The sequence below is a fragment of the Loxodonta africana genome, chromosome 11, assembly GCF_030014295.1.
Source record: "Loxodonta africana isolate mLoxAfr1 chromosome 11, mLoxAfr1.hap2, whole genome shotgun sequence".
In the NCBI taxonomy this organism is placed as follows: Eukaryota; Metazoa; Chordata; class Mammalia; order Proboscidea; family Elephantidae; genus Loxodonta; species Loxodonta africana.
In genome coordinates this window covers 56294381-56318923 of record NC_087352.1, presented here as the reverse complement: position 1 = coordinate 56318923, position 24543 = coordinate 56294381, and the positions used below count along the sequence as shown (strand labels likewise).

At 38.4% G+C, this 24543-nt stretch overlaps 1 protein-coding gene across 2 annotated transcripts in view; it reads left to right on the top strand.

The window, feature by feature from the left end:
* The first annotated feature begins 425 nt into the window (after positions 1–425).
* SMAD4 (SMAD family member 4) overlaps positions 426–24543 on the top strand; it is a 43012-nt gene continuing 18894 nt past the window's right edge. For both annotated transcript variants that reach the window (XR_002784797.2, XM_003406294.4), the window contains exons 1-4: positions 426–554; positions 17919–18298; positions 19484–19658; positions 20102–20131. Coding sequence is in view for 1 of the 2 variants with exons in the window: in XM_003406294.4 (XP_003406342.1) it covers positions 18050–18298; positions 19484–19658; positions 20102–20131 (454 nt within the window). In the remaining variant the exon portion in view is untranslated. The remainder of the gene's footprint in view (positions 555–17918; positions 18299–19483; positions 19659–20101; positions 20132–24543) is intronic.

The window sequence follows — 24543 nt, the reverse complement described above, 5'->3', positions numbered from 1 at the left end:
CCGTGCCGGCAGCCAACCCGCGCCGTCCCGCGGGCGCATGCGCGGAGCGACCCTCCCCCGTCACTCGGGGCGGGAGGCGGGGGCAACGGGGAGAAAGCAAAGCCGAGGGGGGAAAGGGCCAAACCCTGAAATTACCCGGATGTGGTCTCCGCTCGCGCATGCTCAGTGTCCTCCCGACAAGTTGGCAGCAACAACACGGTCCTGGTCGTCGTCGCCGCTGCGGTAACCGAGCGGCTCGGGTGGCGGAGCCCGCGTTCGCGCTTGCCGCTCTCCTCGGGACGTCCTTCCCGTCCACCCCTCGGCTCCGTAGCCTCCCGGGGGGCGGGAGCGGGTGAGGGGAGCCGGCGCCCGGTGAGAGAGCACCCTACCCCCCCCCGCCGCGGGGCGGCCCGGGAGCTCGAGCCGGCCGGGCCCGCGCGGGCAGCGGCGCGGCGCTGAGGAGGGCGGCCTGGCCGGGACGCTTCGGGGCGGGGGCCGAGGAGCGACGAGCCCGGCGCCTCCGCGGAGGAGCAGCGGCGGGAGAACGGACTCCCCGCGCCACCGCCCGAGCCCAGGTAACCGCGCCATGTCCCCCTCCCCTTCCCCGGGCCAGGCCGGCGCGCCCCGCCCGCGGCTCCCCGCCCCGGGGTGGGCTCTCGGCGGGGAGCGCGGGAGGCCGGTGGGTCGGCCCCGAGAGTGAGCGCGGCCGCGGGACGAGTCCGGCCGCGTCCTCCGCGGGTTGGGCGGCAGCGCGGCGCGTCCCTTCCCTGGCGCTCCGAGGCCAGTCCTCCGCCCGAACTCCCTCGCAGTTTGGTTGGGGAATCGAGTTGAACTCGGACGGGGACTCCTGCTGCAGCTCTTTGTTGTTCTTGAGTACTTTCACCGTCCGCCCCTGCCGAGCGCGTTGGTCTGGCTGGAGTGTGTGAACCGGTAGAAACCTTAGCTCCAAATAAAAGTTGTAAATGGTTTGTCTTAATTTCTTAAGCAAAAAAAAAAAAAAAGATTTGTCCTTTACTTTTTCTTCCTGGTTGTGTCATTCCAGTTTACGTTTTTGGCTTTGATCTGTTTACTTACTTTTTGAGTATTGTCGATGATGGCGGTGTGCAGGAAACATAACACCTCATTGAAACGCTCCCCCAGCACAAAATGCTTCCTAATAAAAGACAGTTTATCTTGCTGCTAGGACTAAGTGTATTGAGCGTGAAATTGGTGTAGTGTGGAGGGCGGTGTCCCCATCACATGCCCCAAACTGCTGTTACGATTTCTTAAACTAGGTTTTTAGAGAAACTGTTGTGTTTAGCTAACTTGAACGCTTTTCTTCGCGGATATGTCATTTTTTTAAAAACCCTATGGAAGATTAGTAGTTATTTTCCCCTTGAAAATTCTAGTAAGCTTTTTTTTCCCCAATATGAACACATTTCTTTCTAATTAAAATCTTTTTAGTTTCTTAATGTTTTTAGTTTTGGCACTATAGTTTAAGGCGAAACTTCCAGTTTTTAGGAATAATTACAAGATATGGGGAATCACCTTAAGTAGTCTGAATTGACTTTCTAAAGGCAAGCAGTAGTCTTGGCTAATTTTTTACAACCTTTGACTTTTACCAGAGTTAGCATCCTTTTAGTCTCAGTAGCAGCTTGATTATTCATTGGGTTTAAGAAGTAGGTTCAGTACTTTTGGCAGACAGAAGCCATTTAGAGTCTCAATAGAAAACACAGAAATGCATACTTTCATAAAGTAATTAGATTTGAGACATTGCATTTGAATTTTTTTTTGTAGATTTCATAAATTACTGTTGCCATGCTGGGACTAAATGTATATCAGTTGAGATATGAAATTCTGAAGTGTCACTTTTCTATTTCTGCTAAGGATTTAGTCTCTGTATTGGGAAATTCTGATATAGTTACTATCTGACATTCCAAGTTGTAAATGATTGATAAGATTAACATTTTAAAATATGGTTTCTCATTAATGTTTCTTTCATAGTGCTATCGTGATGTTGTTTTCTTTAACGTGTTTATTGGGGAACAAGTGTAATAGAGTGAGGCCAAGGATTTATGATTCGGAGTAGCTTTAGGTCTAAAGGTGGTGATAAATTATGTAGGCTTAAGTTATTGGAATTAAAACTAAAAGCCTTTCTGGAGAAAATTGATATAACATTTTGTGAATGTATTAATAGAAGTGGCTTTTTCTTTGATTTCCAGGTTTTTGGGTTTGTTTTAAAGAGTATTACATGTTAATTTTTTTTTTTTTAAATAAAAAACAAGCTTCTCTGTTTAGCTCAGTGGCTTTAGTGTAAATCTTGAACTTAGAAAAAACTGCAAATCTGTTTCAGACTTAATGAAAAATTGTGCTGAGAAAGTCACTTTGAAATTTTCCTGAATAAGTTTTATATGAATCATTGACCTTTTATGATGGCTTTGCTGTTTGTGGAAACCCTGGTGCCATAGTGGTTAAGAGCTACGGCAACTAACCAAAAGGTCGGCAGTTCAGATCCACCAGGCGCTCCTTGGAAACTCTATGGGACAGTTGTACTCTGTCCTGTAGGATCGCTATGAGTCAGAATCGACTTGACAGCGATGGTTTTATGGGTTTTTTGCTGTTTGTAGCAATCTGTTTATACTACAAAGCAGTAAATCTTATTTCTAGGGAAGTATGCTTCCCTTTCTTAAACTCTAGTTGAGCTATTTCTCCATTTGTGCATGATTTTTTTTTCCCGTTTTCTTTCCCTTTTGTTTTTCTTCCAGAGTTAAGGAGCCAAGCATTAATTTGTGCTGCCCAATCACACTCCAGCTCTCCCACTTTGAAGCTACTTTTTCTGATGTAGCCAGTATTATAGTAACACCTTTAGACAACATTCTAAAAAAAAATAATTGGAATGTAAATTGCTGAGGCTCCACCAGAGCAGTTAACCCTAATGCATCTGCCTAGTTCACTGAATACAAAATGCATATTTAGTCTTGTCTAAACTTTTTTTTAAGCTTTAGCCTGCTTTGCTGAGGACATACATTATTTTTCTTATATTCAAACTATTCACTTCAGTTCTGTTTTGTCCCTCTAGCTCATGCTTAAGTTTTTTTTGTTTCATTTTTCATTCAGTGATTCGAGAGTGACTGGCTCTTTAAGCATCTTATATTAGCCGTTTTAGTGCTCAGTGTACAACACATTTGGATTTCCTTTTTGTTCTAGAAGACTGTAGTCAGGCAGATTTTTTTTTGCTTAAGCAGTGGCGAAGGTGATTCTGAGGTAAAGCTTAATCATGTATAAAACCAACCTGACTAAAAAGATTTCATTTTTTTTTTCCACACTAAATGGAAGTTAAAGGAGCTAAAGTAACACGTGTTTAATACAAATTTGTTGAATTATTAAATTTTGGGCATTTTGCTCAACAGTTGTTGAAGATTTGATTGCTTTAAAATGAGAAATTCAGCTAATTGACAAATACGCCTGTATGTCATTCATTTGAGCCACTTTCAGTATGACAGTGTTTGCATCATAATGTTTTAGTATATGATTGTTAATGATTTGGAATTTTTTTTTTTTTCATATTCCAAAATGTGTGTTTTCGGTGATGGGAAATGTGGCCGAATTCCACTTTCTGAGGAGTAAGGTATTTCAGGGTGCGTCACCTTGACACTATTAGCATGGTGTGATTGGTATCCAGGAAAATTTGTTTAGCCTTCAGAATGAATGAAAACTAGGGTCCAAAAAAATTTAAAACCCCAAAACATTGCCGTTGGACTCATGTGTAGAACTCGATGGTAGGTGGTCAGATTTTTATAACTTAGAAGAATTTAAATTTTGATTGCAGGTTATATCATACCAAAAAAAACCAAACCAAACCCAGTGCCGTCGAGTCGATTCCAACTCATAGCGACCCTATAGGACAGAGTAGAACTGCCCCATAGAGCTTCCAAGGAGCGCCTGGCGGATTTGAACTGCCAACCCTTTGGTTAGCAGCCGTAGCACTTAACCACTGCGCCACCAGGGATTCCGGTTATAGATCAGATAAATTACAAGAGACTGATTGTAAAGTATCTCTTACATCTTAATTAAAAATTCCAGCTCAAAGACTATGTATTTCATTACTTAAATTTTTTAATATAGTTTGGAAAACTTGTAATTAGGTGTGGTTCATCTTTCTACTGCTTTTTTTTAACCCCCAAGGTAAAGGGCAGTGGGCACTAACCTTGGCTGAACTTTGAAATCCCTTAGGAACTTTACAAAATAACTGATGCCCAGATCCCACCCGCTGAAATAGCCATCCATTTGGTTTGGGGTGTAGCCAGTTCAGAGCTCCACAGTGGTTGAGCCATTAGGGTCTTCTTTTTCTTTTGAACTCTTACACATGTGTCAGCTTTACATTATTTAACACTGTGATGTACACATGCACGATGTAACTATCTCATATCTAACTTAATGGGTCTTTTGAAGGTATTGCCACGTTTGTCTTGCTTCCAAGTTTTTCCACCCTCCTCCCTTCCCTCCCAGTTCATTTGCAGTGTCTGGTAGCAAGTTTTAGGAAGCTTTGTTTCCCGTGGTGAGAAGTTGGTATATCATCACTATTTTAAATAGGAAATTGGTGTTTTAAAGTACTCTAAAATTTTTACTTGGCTCCACTTAGAGACTTAATGACTTGAAGTGTCTAAATTGACATCTAAACACCTAGGAGAGTTTGGTCTTATTAGGGATAAATCTGCTTGGAGAACATAGTTTTCTAGCTCCAATAACTGGGCCCGTCACTGGTTCCTGAGAAGGGCAGATTGTATTGACTAAGCTTTTGCTCTCAGCTGTTAACTTGTATACTGTGAGACAGTTGCTCAACAAGTCCAACCAGTTAGCAGTTAGTTCTCTAGAGATTATTTAGGGGCATGCTCAGTTCCCCATTTACATCCCTTTAAGTGGTTCCCAAGTGCTGGTCTGCAGAGTAACTTACATCTTGGTCTCTAGAAATGCTTATGAATGAATGAATTCCTTGGCTGTACCCCTTCCCTCACCACACACACAGATTTGGAATGGAATGGGAGGAGGTATGGGAATCTGTATTATAAAAAAAAGTACTCCTTGGATTAAAAAATTTTGGGTTATTTTAGCATGGTTATTCTTTATTGTTTCATTTGTTTTAATGCAGCACATACAGGCTTTACTTTGCTACCATGGGGCACTGGAGTGATTTAAAAAAAAACAACTTGGAGTGATTTAGGTAGTTAAAATTTCTCAAACTCCAATTTACAAGTTTTGAGTGCAAATCCTATTTATGATTTAAAAAAGGAACTGTTACTGAATATATGTCTTTATAGGAAGGTATGATTTCTGTACCCTAATGAGATGAATGTATACTACAGGTCTTTTTCAAGTCAAAATGTATTTTAAATGTAAAGCTGAATTAAGGATGTACGCATATCAGTTGTGTTCGCTAGTGAATTCTAGGGCATTTGACATCAGTAGATGCATTGTAATGGTTGAATCGTCTGATGAAGGGATGACCACCGGAAGTAGTATTTTATGGGGCAAGATAAGCCAGGAGTCCGTCATACATAAACACACTAAATCCACCTGTGTCATACATGTCTCCTCTTAAATTAGTTGAAGGAAGAATTTTATGTGTATAGGTGTTGAAATGAAGTGACTGGCTAGTTGTAAAGAAAAAAATGACGTAACTTCTATGTAAATTAGCCTTTTTCATCAGTCTCATGTATTAATAAAATTATAATTTGTTTTACTATCTTTCTGGTAATTTTTGAAGTGAAGTGCATAGGCTAGATTGGTGCTTTGTAAACTGACAGCACCTCAGACTCCTAGAGTGCGTTTTAAAGGTAGGGTACCACCTTTGATATCAGTAGGGCTGAGCTTACCTGCAGGGGATCCCGATACAGTTTTTGCAAGAATAAACTAGATGACTTGATAGACTCCTACATTTAAAAAGTTTTATGGAATGTATTTGTCAGTTATCAGTTGTTAAAATTCAACTTAGTTTCCAGTGTTTTAAAATAATGGTTCCAAAGTGTGGTCCACAGACTCCTTGGGATTTCCAAGAGTCTTGTAGACAGTTCACGAGGTCAGAATTGTTTTCACATTAAAACTGAGCTGTTACTTACCCTTTCACTGTGTTGATGTTTGCCCTGATGGTGAAGAAGTGGGTGCTGGGTAAACTGCTGGTACCTCCGCATAAATCAAGGCAGTGACACCAAACTGCAGGAGTTGTTACTGTGTTCTTCACAGCCAAACACCCAGGGTAAGCATTTGAGAAATGCCAGTTTAACTTAAGATTATGTTCTTGATGAAGCAGTAAAAAGTCTTAATTTTTAAAAATGTCTACCCTTGAGTGCATGTCATCTTAATATTCGATGTGATTAAATGAGAAGTGCGCACAAAGCACTTCTGCACATTGAAGCGCTGTGCTGATCTCTGTGATTGAGCTGCAAGCTAAACTAGCTGCGTTTTAAATGGAGCACCTTTTTATTTTTACTTACAGGAATGACTGATAGATAAACCATGGTTATTCAGATCTCGGTATTTGGCAGGTTAAAATGAGTGAAGTGAGCCTGACATTTCAAGGAAAACAAATTTTGTTTCCAATGATAAAATTTGAGCCTTTAAGTGAAAACTAGGTTTTTGGAAAACTTCCGTCTGCCACTGTGAAGCTTGCCAGCTTCTCAATATTTAAAGAGTTTTTTGATGGAATTGGTGGTGATATTAGGGAAAGTGGCTTTTTAAAAAATATAAGGAAATATATAAATATATAAGGAAATGTGTCTACATTTGGAAAATCTGCATAACTCATTGAACCTGTATTTTTCCAAATGACCATGATGCATGTTACAAAACCATACATGGGCAGGAGATCCATGCCAAGTATAACATAGACCAATGGATTTTTTATATAACAGAGCCAAAAATTTTATTGATATGGTTTCAGATTCCATATTGCAGCTAACCCTTAAGGATTGCCACTTGTTGAGTTTTGGTGTTGAATCAGAGATGAATATCCATTAAAATACTCCTCTCTTTTCAATTCCATACCTGTGTGAGACACATTTTCTTCATATAACCAAAACCAAACCCATTGCGATTCCAGCTCAGGGTGACCCCGTGTGTTACAGGGTAGTACTGAGCTTCGTAGGGTTTCCTTGGCTGTTACCTTTACCGAAGCAGATCACAAGGCCTTTCTTCCATGATGTTGCTGGGTGAGTTCCCACTGCCAACCTTTTGGTTAGCAGCCGAGCACAAACCATTTGTGCCACCCAGGGAATTTTTCTTTATATACCCAAAAAAACCTGTTGCTGTCGAGTTGATTCTGCCTCATAAAAAAAAAAAAAAAAAATTATAGCAACCCAAAATGTGATAGTACAGTAGATTGAATGCAGGAGCAGATATGCAAATCCAGCTGTCTTCTATCAAGCTACACATTAAAGAAATTTGCAAAAATGTAAGTGTCATTCTGATTTCTTTTTTTTTGGAAAATGGTTATTTTTCATAAAATATTTTTATGTTAACATGTTATGTGTTTCTTATTGTTTTAAATGAATTAATAAATAAACATTTCTTAGTTTTAACTTCTAACATGATAAATTAATAGATACAACTTACATAAACAAAAGCTATTCGAGGTCATCAATGAAAGGGTAGAGGATGTAAAGAGGTCCTGGGACCGGAGAGTTTGACAGCAGATAGTCTCTGTATTATTAATAACTTCATTACTGATTGGTTCACATATGGTATATATTATATTGCAGCTATTCTGAGAATGTTATTAGTTGACTTTGTTATTATCTATTAGGAAATGTATAGCCTTGAAACTTAGTACAAAGGAGAATTCATTGGCTTGATCTGGAGATAGAGCTGGCCTCGGACTGGTAGATGTGGGTTTCTACCAGTATCATCAGGACTGTTATCTCTTGGCTTTGCTTTCCTTTCTGTTTAATTCTCACATCGGCTCCTAGCTAACACTTCTAGCTTCAAGTCCAGCAGAAAGAGCTTTTTTTTCCTTTGCACTTCTAATAGAAGTCCTGAAACTATACCATTGGTTTGGTTTGGGTTCTCTTCCACCTCCAAATCAACTAGTGTAGCCAGGGGATAGCTCTGATTAGTCAGGCTGGGAGTTTTCCCACCCACTCAGATGCGGAGATTTTCCTCAGAAATCACAGTAATGTTACAAAAGGGAATATATGCTGGCAGACAAAAACAGATGTCAACTATAGTACTTTGTTGATTTTTAAAAAAAAAACCTATTAATTCAGAAAACATTAATTTTAAAATCAGATTAAGAGAACTTGGTGTACCAATATATAAAGCATTCTTAAATCTGAGACCCATGGCTAAGTAAGAAGCATACCACTAAATTTGTCCCTTGTGGTTTATCTTAAAAGTTAACCACAAAAACCTTTGTGTTGCTTTGTTTTATTGCTTTCTCAAATTTCTATAATCATTCATCCTTTGTGCTCTTGAAAGTTTTCCAAATGCCCTCAGTTTGATGAACCTCAGCTTCCAAAAGTTCCTCCATTTAGGAAGGGCACTCCATGTTCATAATTGGAAGATTTAACATTGTTACAATGTCAGTATTACCCAGTGAGATCTATAGATTCAGGTCAGCATAATCCCAATCAAAATTCCAACAGCTTTCTTTGCAGAAATTGAGAGATCAGTCCTCAGATTTACATGGAATTGCAAATGGCCCTGAATAGCCAAAGCAATCTTGAAGAAGAACAAAGTAGGAGGACCCACACTTCCGGATTTCAGAACATACTGTATAGCTATAGTAATCAAAACAGTCTGGTATTGGTATAATAATAGCCATGTAGACTAATGGAATAGAATTGAGAGTCCAGAAATAAGCTCATATGTCTATAGTCAATTGGTTTTTTTTTTTTAATTGTGTTTTTGACAAAAGTTTACACAGCAAATTAGGTTCACACTTAACAATTTCAATAATACTGTCTTTTTGGGGGGGGTTATACATAATTGTTCAGTAACATTTATTTTTCACACTCTGTCAACATTCTCTTTAAACCCTGTCTTCACTGATTGACATGGTTAGGTTCCAAAGACCAGGTCGTTGTGCAAAATCAGCATTATGCAAAAATGGAGGATGATCACATCAGATCACAAAGCAGAAGATGACTACATCATTATATAACTTCAGATTACATCATTACATAACTGCCAAACCACTGAGAATCTGGCCTAGCCCAGTTGATAACATAACCTCAGCCATCCACAGCCAACATTACTCTCGCCTTGTACCTTGGCATTTGTTACTACCAGATGTACATTGTTAATGTTCAGAATCATTGGGTAGTAGATTTTTTACTATTGTCATAAATGCAGAATGTCAGATAATGAGCTAATCAGTAAGTGAAAAAAAAATTTTTTTTTTTTGTAGGCATATTCCCATTCTGGTTGTTCCATTTCCATTTATCTAGCTCCCGCCGCCCCATCTTCTCATCTTTGCTTTAGGGTAAATACTGACCGTTTGGTATCATACAGATGCTTTTGGTCAATTGATTTTTGACAAGAGTGCTTCATTGATAAGAATCAGCATAAGTCCAATTCCCAAAATATGAAAATTAATCACATTCCCACCTTCCTACTTTTCAATCATCTCTGACACCATCTGTCCACTAGGCACTCTCTCTGCCTCTAGCCACTTGGGGCTAGGTCAGAGCTAACAAGCTGAAAGGACCTGTTCTTCAGAGTGCCAAATAGGCAGACACCAGCCACAAACTTGGAAGTCCACATGACATCCATACCTCTGACCTGCTGGCCATAAATTTGGGATTTTCCTACTTACTCCTTCAGGATGCCGTCTACAATCTTGGGGGCCTCCCCTGAACTCCCTTACCTTCATCTGCTGGCTCCCATTACTCTTTAGGTTTTGATAGCTCACTGGAACTACTCAACAGAATTCTCAGAAAATACTGTGCTTATGATTATAGATTTATTATTGTGAAGGAATACAAATGAGGATCATCATAAGGGAGAGACACAGGACAAGTCTGGGAGGACTCCCAAGGTGGGGTACTCGTATCCCAAAGAGGGCATATTACCTTTCCCTCACCAGCCAGGAAGCTCTTAGAGTGTCTGTGTTCAGAGCCCTTATTGGCTTTATTGTGTAGGCATGATTGAGGCCTCATTGCATGTGCATGATAGGTTGAATTACTCCTAAGGTTAGTTGATATTGGATTACCAGGTGGTCTTCCTTTTCTGGCAGGCCCCTATTCATTAGCATAAATCCTTAGGTGTGGCCTGGAGGTTTTAGATGATAAAGGCATCCCAATTACTCAGGAAGTTCCAAGGGTTGTCTCTCAGGAACCAGAGGCCAGTTTTTTTTTTTTTTTTTCCTTTTTTGGTAAGGTGATTTATTACTGCATAGATGCTAAGTTGATGCAGTGGGGAAAGAAGAGTATCTTTAATAAATGGTGCTGGAACAACTGGATCTCGACATGCAAGAGAATGAAGTTGAACACATACCATACACCATATGCAAAAATTAACTCAAATAGATCAAGGACCTAAATGTAAGAACTGAAACATAAAACTTTTGAAGAAAACGTAATGGTATTGCTTCAGGACCTAAATTTTAAGAGTGGGTTCTTAGCTACGACACCAAGAGCGGATTAACAAAAGACGAAATAGGTATATTGGGCTGCATCAAAATTAAAAACTTCTGTTCAACAAAGGGCTTGAGTAGCAAAGTGAAAAGATAGACCACAGACTGGGGGAAAATATTTGGGAACCATATATTGGATAAGAGTTTAATATCCAGAATTTATAAGAAATTCTACAACTTAAAAAGACAACCCAATTAAAAAAAAAAAAGGACTTGAATAGACATTTCACCAAAGATATACAAATGGCTAACAAGCATATGAGAAGATGCTCAGCATCATTAGTTATAAGGGAGATGCAAATTAAAACCACAGTGAGATACCATTTCACCTCCACTAAACCAGAAAACCAAACTCATTGCTGTCGAGTTGATTCTGACTCATAGTGGCCCTATAGAACAGAGTAGAACCGCCCCATAGGGTTTCCAGGGAGCAGCTGGTAGATTCGAACTGCTGACCTTTTGGTTATCAGCTGGAGCTGTTAATCCCTGCCTACCAAGGCTCCTCACAAAAAGGTAAACATAGAGCTACCACATGACTCAGCAGTTCCACTCCTGGGTGTATTATGTTTCCGGACATTGCCAAATGTCCCCTGAGGGGCCAAATTGCCCCTTGGTTGAGAACTGCTGGCGTGGCTATGTAACTTTGGCCAATTGAATGTGAGCAGAAGTGTTAGTCAGCCTTTAAGAGAAAGTGCATGAGTTGTCCTATACCTTCCTCTGCCATTTAAGGTCATATGTAAAGATGGAGTTTTTGTTAGCCTAATCTCTGAGAGATGTCAGTGAGCAATGCCCCAGTTGACCAGTGATGGACATGTAGCATAAACAAAAAATAAACCTTTCAAGCCACGGAGATTTTGGAGCTGGTTATCAGTGCAACATAGTCTGTCCTATCCTGACTGATTCATCATGCTGAGATTCAGCTTGTCTGTAGACTTTCTGTCATTGTCTCAAATCACATTACTACCTGAGTTTTAGCATTTAGTACTTAGTGTAATATATTTGGATTTTTTTGACCACTGGTACCCTTAAGGGATGTTGTGGAAATTTGTCGGAGGAGTTTGGTAAGTGGGCCCGGGGATATAATCTTGCAATGTGAGGGACAATGAAGAATTATCTTCCATCACAGAAAAGCCCCAGAAATTCATGCATGAGGAAAGCATATAATTAGCGTAGAACCTAACACCATCTTAGTAGCTACGGTATCCAATTTTCTAGGAATTCACCTTCTCTGTTAATTGAAGTTATTTTGTTTGGAACTTTATCAAGAGTTCACAATTTTAGTAAATCCATGTCACCAACTGTAATGCCATTGTGGGGTTTTGAATTGCCAGTACAACACACCTGCCAGGAGTCAGAATCAACTCAACAGCAATGGGTTTTTGTTTTTAATCTTGGAATCTCTGAATTTGTAACTGTCTTATGATGGTTCTACATATAAGTTCAAGCATCTAACTTCTTTAATGTACAAATTACTCTTTTTCTCCTTTATATTACAGCTAGGGCATTGTTAGGTTTTTATGCATACTTAGGTTAGAATTTTATTTCAAGGTAGTTGTAAGGTGGTGATGTAAATTATTACAAAAATGAGAGTCTGAGAGTTGAGAACCGCTTTCAGATTATGTGCTACTTTGTCTTTGTATCTGTAGTGTTTTGTACATGATAGATACAATGTTTGTTGAGTTCAATTTACGGTTCTCAAATTGCTTTTGGGTACATTGTTGCATTTGATTACTACAGCAAGCCTGTAAACTGGCAAGGCAGATATTGTTCCCATCTTATAGATGAGAGAATTGAAAGAGATGCTAACGCGCCCAGCCACGCTGCTGGAGCTTTGATGAGAACAGTTGTATTTATACCAGTTTAATGCCCTTGTCTCTTTTACTTCCATACCACTCTTTTTTTTTTTTAAAACTCAATCTACATGTGTTACATATCGGAATGTCTGTATATCTTGCTGGTATTATTTTTTATGCAAGGAACTTTTCATTATCTTTTAGGCACTTGTGACCATAGGAATACAACAGAGACAAACAAATATACAAGAAAGCTGTGTTTAAGAAAGCAAGGTCATTTTCATTAGTGTTCAAAGAAATTTGCAATTAAGACAACCTTTATGCCAAAAAAATTAGTTTTAGAAATGATAACATCTAGTGGTGTGATTGTAGTGAAATGGCTATACTGAGCACTTTAATTAAATGATAGATTGGTTACAAACTGTTTGGGAATGTAATATCAGAAAATGAGTTCAACAACAAAAGTACTTGAACTCTTCAAAATTGATTCTAAGGAGATTTCGCAGAATAAAAACTATAGTCAACACAAACCACTTGCCTAGTATATGCCAGGAACCTCACAATGCTGGGAATTTCTAAGATAAGAATGTGTTGCTGTTTTCTTGAAGTTCTGAATTTGTGCCAAGAGAGGGTGAGACAAATATGTAATCAGGTAGCTGTAATATCCTGTATTGAGCTGTAGTAGGGATATGCTGTAAGTTTGGGGGAGGGAGTCAAGAAACACACCAGGGAAGTAATTCTCTTTGAGAATTGAGGGGAGGAGGCCAGTGTGTCCAGAGGAAACACTCGGACAAATTGAGGGTCATTTGAGCTACACTTTGGAGGGTGGCTAGGACTTTACCGCGTGGGTAAGAGGGGAATTGGCCATGTGTATAATGATAAATAATGTATAGTCCTTGCCTCCTGGAGCTTTCAGTTCAGAAAGTAAAATTGTGAGGCTGGCATTCAGAGATTTCAAACTGGTAGTTCTCTTGGGCCAAATTTGAGTTGAAGGTATGTTTTGTGTGACTACACAGTGATTTCTCTCTCTTCCGTTCTTCCTGTTTCCCAATGACTAAGCTGCTAATAATTAAAAATGAGCTTTCATATATAAATGGACATTTTGTAGCCTCTCTTTAAATCGAAGGTCTGGGAACAGTGAGGTAGCATCCTCGGATGCCATGCATTGGTTGAAGTGAGTAGTGGTTACCTGCTTTAAATGGGCATGGGCTTGTGTTTTTCTTTACACCTGGCATGTGTTATTCATTTACATAACTTGCCTGGCTCCTGTAGCCCTTTGAGTTGTGTGGATGGGTGGTTTCTCTCTATTCCTGTCTTCCTAAATTTTCTGACAGATTTTAATAGAAAATACAGGAAAATATATAATGTGTTTTAGGAAAATCTTTTAAAACAATTAAACACTTTAGTATTCAGATACCAACTAGTTTTCACTGAATGTTGTGTGTTAGACACTTTATATAGACTTACTCCTTTAAACTGTTTACCTCCTTTTAATCAGGTTCAGTGAGTTTAAGTAACTTAATTTGTCCAGCTAGTTAGTGTGAAAGCTGTGATTCACATACCGTAAAACTCACCCTTTTAAAGTGTACAATTCAGTGTTTGGTTATTTTTTGATGTATTTACAGAGTTGTGTAACCATCACCACTATCAGTTCTGGAACATTTTCATTACCCCCAAAAGAAACCTGCATACCCATTAGCAGTCGCTCCCATTCTCTCCTCCCTGTAGCCGCTGGCAACCACTAATCAATCGCCTTTATGTCTCTGTGGGTTTGCCTGTTCTGGACATTTCATATAAATGGAATCATAAAACATATAGCCTTTTGTAGCTGACTTCTTTCACTCAACATAATGTTTTCACGGTTCGTCCATGTTGTAGCATGTATCAGTACTTCATTCATTTTATGACTGAATTATATTCTTTTGTATGGCTAAACTTACCCATTCCTGAGTTGGTGGACATTTGGCTTGTTTCTGCTTTTGGGCCATTGTGAATAATAGTGCTTTGAACATTCACGGTACAGGTTTTGTATGAATGGATGCTTTCGGTTCCCCTGGGTATATAGGCAGTCCCTGGGTTACGAATATCCACTTACAGACAACTTGTACTTTAATGTTACGGAGATTTGCCTTCACTTTGAAAGGATTGAACCAATTCCTACTCACAAGAAATTCTTCGTCAGAGTTACCTTTACCTGCTGCACATGCAGCTTTTAAGTCATTGAAATGTCTTTTCTTGTGCTGAAGTAAAGCTAAATAAGAACCGTATGCCCCTGTTCCATCTACAAATTCAACTTAAGGACACAGGAATGGATCTGTTAGTAACCCAGGGACTGCCTGTGTATATCTAAGAGTGCAATTGTTGGGTTATATGGTGTGAGAAAAAAAAAAACAAATCCCTGCTTTTCACTTCTAACAGCAAACCGTAAAAGTCCATCTAATCAATTCAGCTATCAGTTAGGTTCCCCTCTGTTCCGACGCCAGCTGCACATGCAGCACCTCTGGTCCTAGCCATCTGGAGCTAGGTCAGACCTCACAGTAAAGGGCACAGGCGTCCAGACTGCTGTGTTGGCACAACACGTCAGGTGCCAGGAGTAAGCTTGGGAGTCCCCAAAACACTCTCACTTCTGACCTGCTGGCTGCAAACTTGGAGGTTCCCCTTACCCCACTTCAGGATACCACCTATAAGCTTTGGGATCCCCAGCCCCCTCACTTCGCAGCTGCTGGCTCCCACTACTCCCTTGCGTTTGGTAATTTGCTAGAACAATGCACAGAAAATACAGAAAGTACTATACTTACAATTATAGTTTTATTACAGCCAAGAGGGTCCAAATGAAAAGACGCATAGGATGAGGACTGGAAGGGTTCCCAACCTGGAACTTCCGTGTCCCACAATAGAACACCCTACTGCCCATGTTCATCAGTGTCTTTCACCAACCAGGAAGCCTACAGAATGTCCCTCTCCAAAGTTTTATTAGGGCCTCGTTATGTAAGCGTATTGATTGAATCAGCCCACTTACCCTGAGCTCAGTTGATATCACCTGGTGGTCTTTTTTTGACCTGGCCAGCCTCCAACTGAGCACCTCATTAGCATAAGCCTTCAGGTATGGTCTGGAGACCTCATCAAAGCAACTTCAGTCACAGGGGAAATGCCAGAGTTTTAGAGGCTATCCCCTCAGGAGCCAAGGACAAAGACCAAAAAAAATTTTTTTTATTATGCTTTAAGTGAAAGTTTACAAATCAAGTCAGTCTCTCACACAAAAACTTATATACACCTTGCTACATACTCGCCATTGCTCTCCCCCTAGTGAGACAGCCCGCTCTCTCCCTCCACTCCTCCTTTTCACGTCCCTTTCTCCAGCTTCTAACCTCCTCTACCCTGTCATCTCTCCTCCAGGCAGGAGATGCCAGCATAGTCTCAAGTGTCCACCTGATCCAAGAAGCTCACTCCTCACCAGCATCCCTCTCCATCCCGTTGTCCAGTCTGAAGAGTTGGCTTTGGGAATGGTTCCTGTCCTGGGCCAACAGAAGGCCTGGGGGCCATGACCACCGGGGTCCTTCTAGTCTCAGTCAGACCATTAAGTCTGGACAAAGACCAAATTTTTAAAATAAAGTTAATGTTAAACCCCACGCATGACAACTGTGTTTAACAGTTTGAGGAATTGTCAGACTGCTTTCCAGAGTGGCTTTACCATTTTGCAGTGCCACCAGAAATGTATGAGGGTTCCGGCTTTTCTACATCCTTGCCAATGTTTATAACTGTCTTTTTTTTTTTTTTTGCCATAGTAGTGTAAGGTGGTATCTCATTGTGGTTTTGATTTGCATTTCCTTAATGACTAATGACATTGAGCATCTTTCTATGTGTTTATTGGCTGTTTGGAGAAATGTTGTCTTAGTTATCTCTTACAGCTGTAACAAACACCACAAGTGGATGGCTTTAACAAAGACAGATTTATTCTCTCACAGTCTGGTAGGTTACAAGTCCAAATTCAGGGTGTCAGCTACAGGGGAAGGCTTTCTGTCTTTGTCGGCTCTGGAGGAAGGTCCTTGGCCTCAATCTTCCCCTGGTTGAAGACCTTCTCAGGTGCAGGGACCCTGGGTCCAAAGGACGAGTTCTGCTCCTGGTGCTGCTTTCTTGGTGGTATAAGGTCACCAACTCTCTCGTTGCTTCACTTTTATCTCTTGAGATAAAAGGTGGTGCTGGCCTCATTCCAGGGAAACTCCCTTTACCTTGAATCAGGGAGATGACCTGAGTAAGGGTAGCGTTACAATCCTACCTAATCTCTCAACATAAAATTACAATCACAAAATGGAGGACAACCACACAATACTGGGAATCATAGCCTAACCAAGTTGAAACACACATTTTTGGGGGACATAATCCAATCCATGACAAATGTCCATTCAAATCTTTTGCGCATTTTTTAGTTGAGTTGTCTCTTATTGATGTCATTGGTTTCTTTTAGGAAACCCTACTGGTGTAGTGGTTAAGAGCTATGGCTGCTAACCAAAGGGTCAGCAATTTGAATCCATCAGGTGCTTTTTGGAAACTGTGGGGCAGTTCTACTCTGTCCCATAGGGTCGCTATGAGTCAGAATTGACTTGACGGCGACGAGTTTGATTTTGGTTGGTCCCTTTTAACAAAGATGGGTGTTAACTGGTAAACAGCATTTGGTACCCAGGTGATGATGAGTTTTTCATGTGTATTAGTGACTTTCAGGTTTAATTGGTTATTAGTTAACCAAGAGTATTTTAAAATTCTGGTCTTCATAAGCAGTCCTTTTTAAAAAGTCCTGTTTAGCGGTCACGAAAGGAGAGACTGGAAGGAAGGAGCGGGAGAGTAAATGGGAGTATGTAGTAAGGTGTATATAAGTTTATATGTGACAGACTGACTTGATTTGTAAACTTTCACTTAAAGCACAATAAAAATTATTTTTAAAAAAGATGAGAAGGCTAGGGAGGATGGGGTAACTAGATTAATGGAAACAGAACAACTAAAATGGAAATAACGACAATGCTGATATATTGTGAAGAATGTAACTAATGTCACTGAATAATATGTACTGAAATTGTTAAATGAGAATGTAATTTCCTGTGTAAACTTTGACCAAAAAAAAAAAAAGCCCTGTTTAGGTTTTACTTTAGAGTGACTACTATAGTCAGTGGAGCCCTGGCGGTGCAGTGGTTAAGAGCTTCGCCATTAACCAAAAGGCTGGCAGTTCAAATCCACCAGCTGCTCCTTGGAAACCCTATGGGGCAGTTCTGCTCTGTCCTGTAGGGTCACTATGAGTCAGCAGTGGGTTTGGTTTTGGTACTATAATCAAGAAGATTTGATTGAGTGTGCCTCTGTAATAATGAGAAGACCTAACTTTAAACTTTTTAGAATAATGAAAACAGCAACATTTTAAGTCATCTTAAACCGTTAAGCACCAAAATTTAATTATGTGAGTCCTACTAATCCTGTTGAGGAATTCTTTCTTAAGCAATTGAATCTACTTTGTGGAATATATTATTCTAATAGCTCTCTTTCTCTCTTTTTAGGTTCTCTTGAATACCACATGCCTAATTATTTTCCTTGCAACGTGAGCTGTTTTTTTTCCACTGCCTCCAAAAGATCAAAATTGTTCCAGAAACTGGAGACAGATTTGATTTAAAAGAAATAACTTTAACAGATGGACAATATGTCTATTACGAATACACCAACAAGTAATGATGCCTGTCTGAGCATTGTACATAGTTTGATGTGCCATAGACAAGGTGGAGAGAGTGAAACATTTGCAAAAAGAGCAATTGAAAGTTTGGTAAAGAAGCTGAAGGAGAAAAAAGATGAATTGGATTCTTTAATAACAGCTATAACTACAAATGGAGCTCATCCTAGCAAATGTGTTACCATACAGAGAACACTGGATGGAAGGCTTCAGGTTAGTCTTGTACTGGTGTTCTTCTTTGTTGGCATTGGTGGCAGAATAAAAAATAATCCTAACGGCTCCTCTTCTGTTACTGTAGAATAATACTTGCTCCAGCTCTTCAGATTCTGTGTATCCTATGCCAGTATGCATTATGGGAATGTCTGGAAGAAAATGTCTTCCACATACTAAAGATATATCTTAAACGTGTTTGGTTTTTTAAAAAATTTTTTATGTGGTAAAAAATGTATTTAACAAAACATTTGCCAATCCAGTAGTTTTTACATATAAAATTCAGTGACATTGATTATGTTCGTCATGTTAATGCAACCATCACACCTATCGTTTTCTAAACTATTCTCTCAGTGTCCCCTAGCAGTGACTTCCTGTTTCCCCTACCCTCACGTCCCTGTTAACCACTAATAAACTTTGGTTTCTGTACATTTACCTATTTCATATAAATGGGATCATATGGTGTTTGTTTTTAATCTTAAAAGTTTTTTAATGTTTTGACTCCAAGAATAGTTCAGTGCAGAAAATTTGAAAAATGAAGAAAACTACAAAGCAGAAGAAAACCCACACTCTAAACTACCTTTAACAATTTGATATTCATCCTAGTAGTAGTTTTTTTTGATGCACATTTAAAAAACGTTTATGCTGTATATTCAGCAAACTTCTGATTATCCCAACTACTTGGTCCTATTATAATTCTGATACCATATGTTTAATATTTATATTATATGGAAAACACTAAAAAGGTCCAAATGTATCTTCAGAACTCAAGGAGTTAAAAGCTTGCATTTTATAATTTTTCTCTACCTTTCATTTTTGCTGGTCATATTTTCATGTACAACTATGTAATTACTTCCTGTGCTTAATATTGTTAAAGAAACCTATGAAAATCTTATGTGGTTGAATTAAAATACTGTATTTCTAGATTTTAGACATAGTTTCTGCAACAAGTTCATACTTTTTACATTTGTAAAACCTGAGCACAGGTCTTGGAATCGTACCTCAGTTCAAGTTCTTCTGTAGTGTTTTGTGATTATGGGCGAGTAAGCTACTTTGAGCTCTAAGTTTTCTCATGTATGAAATGGGGATTCTAATACTGACATTGTAGAATTGTGAATGTTACAGAGTGCCTTGTATAATGTCTGACATATAACTGATATTCAATAAATGGCCATTTATTTTTCATAGGTGGCTGGTCGGAAAGGATTTCCTCATGTGATCTATGCTCGTCTCTGGCGGTGGCCTGATCTTCACAAAAACGAACTAAAACATGTTAAATATTGTCAGTATGCATTTGACTTAAAATGTGATAGTGTCTGTGTGAATCCTTATCACTATGAACGAGTTGTATCACCTGGAATTGGTAAGTAGACTTTGCCTTTATCATGAGAAGCACGAAAAGATTCCAGTGAGCTTTAATTTTTCTAAAATAAGCTATACATTTGGCGATAACCTAGGACTTCGAATATAGTTAAGGAATCAGACATTTTTAGTGAAATACAAATATTTAAATTTGAACTTGGAAACCAGGTTGTATTTTGACTGCTAAAACTAATTATATATGGTTGGTATTTTGCCCACTTAGAACATTGTTTTTGAAAAATAAGACAGAAAGCATTATAGAATTAGTTTATGCATTTCATGTTTATTGTTCAGTAGCATTTTTACTACTTCTCTTGGATTGAAATAGTTCATGAAGTTTTGTAATCTGGTTTAAAATTACGTTTTATCATTTTAAATCTAATGGAAAATATTTTCATGGTAATGATTAATGTCTCATTTTTTTCCCCCCTTTAAAAAATTAAGATCTCTCAGGATTAACACTGCAGAGTAATGGTAGGTAAATCTGCTTCTTGTAACTTCCCATATTTTCTTTTATCCTCTCTCTTCTTTCTTTTTGTTTTTTTATTGACCTAAAATTAGTTTGTGTGGGTGCTAGTAATATTAACAGGATGTTAAACTTATCTGCTTTGGAAGTGTAGGTTTTTGTTTTGGCATGGACCAGCATTTAAAACTGGATTAAATTGCCTGTTGCTTTTTGAATTTGGGCTGCTATTTAAGAATAAAAAATATGATAGAGTAATGCACCAAAAACAAATACAAAAGAAGAATATTTTTTGAATTGATTAAAAACTGGCTATTTTGGAAGAAATTCTTACAGAGCTAGTTTCAAAGATTGTAAGTAATAAAATTGTGTAATTTCTAATCATGTATAACATATCCTTTAAAAATACCAATATTCTAGTTTTTCTTAATTTCAGGCTAACTTATTTTTATAAATGAAAATGTTGAGATGATTTGAAATTATTTGTATTAGTATTTTTTCAGCCTGGTTTTATTTTGAGCATATAAAACAAGGTTACTTTAAAGTATATGCTGATCACAGCTGATGTAATCCTATTTTTAAAAAGTGTCTTAAGGTGAGGAAATGACGTGCAAATTTTTTTGTTTTTAGTGTAGTATTTGAGAATGGAGTTCTGTTAAATTATTAGCTCAGTTACTTAGAACATGTTAATATAAAATTTCTGTAAGAACTAATTCATCAGCAGAGAAACTAAGAGCCACTGCTATCTTAGAAAGATGTGCCATTGTTTTGAAGGGAAATTAGTGGCTAAACACCTGTTTTGTAGTAGAATCTTAGCCTTTGAAGGTGGGTCAGAAATATCTAACCTTAATGAAATTTAGGAAGAGCATACAGGTATATTTGTTTTTATTTTCCACTTTTATTCCACTTCACTTTTGGTACTTGTTAATGGTTAGTAGGTTTCTGAGAAGTGTGGGTTGGTAGTGAACAGGAGCTGTTGTGGTGGCCTGGGAAGGCTACCTCTATGATTGGTTAATGCCCTGCTTCTGCACCACACAGACAATGATATTTCATAGTTCTCTTCTTTGGAAGCAAATACTCTTAAGATCTTTGCTATTTTCCATCTATGTTTTTGGAGAATCGACCATGGGTATCAGGGGTTGGGAGACTGTAGTACTAACTGTTGTCGCACTTTCTCTGGGGGAGTCGGTACAAGGGGTTCCAAGTTATGAAGGCACATCACATCCTCCCATACCCTAAAATTACTGCCGTTTTGAGTACCTGTTATATTGATGGGGTTGTGTGGGTTAGTAGCCTCCTTTTGTTGGCTCTGGAAACCCTGGTGGCATAGTGGTTAAGTGCTATGGCTGCCAACCAAAGGGTCGGGAGTTTGAATCCACCAGGCGCTCCTTGGAAACCCTATGGGGCAGCTCTACTCTGTCCTATAGGGTCGGTCGCTATGAGTCGGAATCAACTCAACAGCACTGAGTTTGGTTTTTTGGGGTTTTTTTTTTTAGGACTATATTCTGCCTTATGGCTCCCTCTAGTGGTAGTTACATAAAAGGCCATCTTCAGTGGCTTATTTCCTCAGAAAATGATGTTTTTCTCACAGCACCTCATAGATTTGCACACAGAAATATAACGGCAGGTAATTTAGAGTTAATAAATGGGATAATTCCTTTATTTTTGAGTTAGAGGTCTTGCTGGTAACCAGGACCTGTGTACTTATTTTAATAAATATTTAATGAGCATGTATTGCCTGGTATTATGTTAGGTTCTAGGATGATAAGATAAATAAGGTATGTTTTCTGCACTATAGGGAGTTCATAGTCTAGTGGAGAAAACCAGTAAACCAGTTGCAGTTGAGTTGATTCTAGCTCATGGTGACCCAGGAGACAAGTAAATAAGACAGTGGAAGTACCATTTGACAAGTGCTGTGGCCTGACTGCTGGTGGTGATAAAGAGCACAGACCGAGGGTAATCCCAGTGGCTTGAGCTTCATTGTGGACTAAAGAGTACATTCTTTATCCGCAGAGATTAACAATTACTATAGACATGTTTCACCACTCTAAAAATACAGTTGAATAGTAATAGCTAACACTGAGTACTTATTTTGTGTCAGTTACTGAGTGAAATGATTTACAAGTACTGTGTCATCAGTCTCATAATACTCCTACATGATAGATGGGATTATCCACACCTTACTAGAAGAGACTGATGACTAGAGATGTCAAGGAACTTGGACGAGGTCATACAGCTAGGAGGAACTACACTAATGTGTGCTCAATATTCAGTTCATTTAAACAATAGAAAACTATTAAAAAAAGAATGTAAGTTCCACAAGGGCAGCAATCTTTGTTTTGTTTATTGATGTATCCCAAGTGCTAGAACAGTACATAGGTGTTCAATATTTTTTAAATGAATGAATTTGTTGAGTATCAGTCCATAAAGAGAAATACTTAAAAGTGTGGTTTCTGTTTTTCTGGACTTTAAATATATGTACTGTATTATTTTATTTTATTTTGAATAGGCAATACATGGTCCATAAATCAAAGTACTGTAAAAAGGTATACAGTGAAAAGAAGTGCTCCCACCCCTGTCCCTAGTTCCCCCTACCTCAGGTAATCACTTTTTTTTAGTTTCTGGTGTTTCCTTCCAGGGTTTCTTTATTTTTGTATAATTTCCCTCTTTTCTTACACAAAAAACATACTATGCCCTCTGTTCTGGACCTTGATTTTTTACTTACAGTATATGATTTTTTTAAACACGTGTATGATCATAGTGTACAATAGTGTTTTATAACCTGCCGTTTTTTCTCCTGGGGAAAATATATTGTAGGCATCTCTCCTTGTTAATACCTACAGTTTTACCTGTGAAGCTTATATTTTAGGTTATTTGATTAAAGAAACTGGTAGACTTAAGTCCCAAACTTTTAGTTTGGGAAGTATTAGCCCCAATGTATTAAGGCAAGAGAAAGATACGAGGCGAAACTATTTAAAAGCAGAATACAGTTAGAACTTGGAGATATTATGATTGCCTGTTAAGTCAGAGTCAACTGAAAACAAGCAATGAGTGTCAAGTTACCAGTTACAGCCTCAATCAATAGCTTTCTCCTTATATACTAGCAATAGTAAGAGCAATATATTGGGGAGTAAAAAGATCGCAGTCACTAATAACAAAAAATCCTAAAATGTTCAGGAATTAAATGGAGATAACAGAATCTGTATGAAGAACAGTACAGAACTCTGTTGAAGGGTACAATAAAAGATTGAATAAACGCATATGTACCCACTTAATGCCAAAAACTGTTTTTCTTTGTGTTCTTTTTATACTTTGACCAGCAGTAATGATGAGTGGTTGCATCCAGTTTTTTACTGATATGTAATGATGTGTTAGTATCCTTTTGGTTATCTTTTTTTGCTTCCATAGAATTTTCTAGAGAGAAACTCTTTGGAGTGGGATTTATGGGGATGAAAAGAACATCTTCATGACTTTTGACGTATGCTACTATAATGCCTTTTATGAGGTTGTACGTAGGAATTTGAACAACGGATAACTCTTATAGCTTTGACAATAAAAAATTAAAAATAACCGTGTAACTAATTGGTATTTATGTGTAATAGATTTTTCTCAGAGACTGACATAGAAAACATTAAGAACTGTAGCGCTGGTTCTTAAAAAAACAAAACAGAACAAATGGGAAGGCTCTGGTCAGAGAACTAGTGACCTCATGAATATAGTTCAGTTGTAATTAATTTGGCTTTTTTTTTTCTTCTTCTTCCTTCTCACGTCAAAGCAATCTATTCCTCGTTTATTCAGTGAAAGGTGTTATGCTGTATTAGCTCGAGCCTAGCTTGGCTTATTAAGGTGTACCCACATAAACGAAAGATGTTGATCAAGTTTTTTTTACATCACATATTTATCAAACATCATTATTTGAATTGGGTTTCTCGAAGGAAATTTCAGTTTGGTATATCATTCGGGATTTTTCTGTCTTCTAACCCTCTAGGTGACATTCAGTACATTACATTTTCAAAGAATATGTTACTTAACAGTAATTTTAGATCCTGGAATTAAGCAAAACCTGTCAATGTGAAATTAGTCAAAATGATCCAGCTAAGTACTTAATCTCAATTATTGACTCCATTATATTGTTTATTCAGTTGGATAAATATTTTCCCCAGCCATTTGGTTTTCACCTAGCTCATGGTACGTGTCTAAAGTGATTGTTCTGATTTAATCCAGAAACTGAGAAATACCTCTTGAGGACCATTGCTAGAGACTGTTAGAATATGGTCTGACTTCAACCTTCCAGGAGTCAGTCAAATTGATGTCATTACCTCTGAATCACTGGCTCTTACTGACAAAACAGTATGCTTTTAAAAGAATTTGGAAAAAAAATCTGAATTAGAATTAGGATCATTTTTCACTATAGTTGATTTTA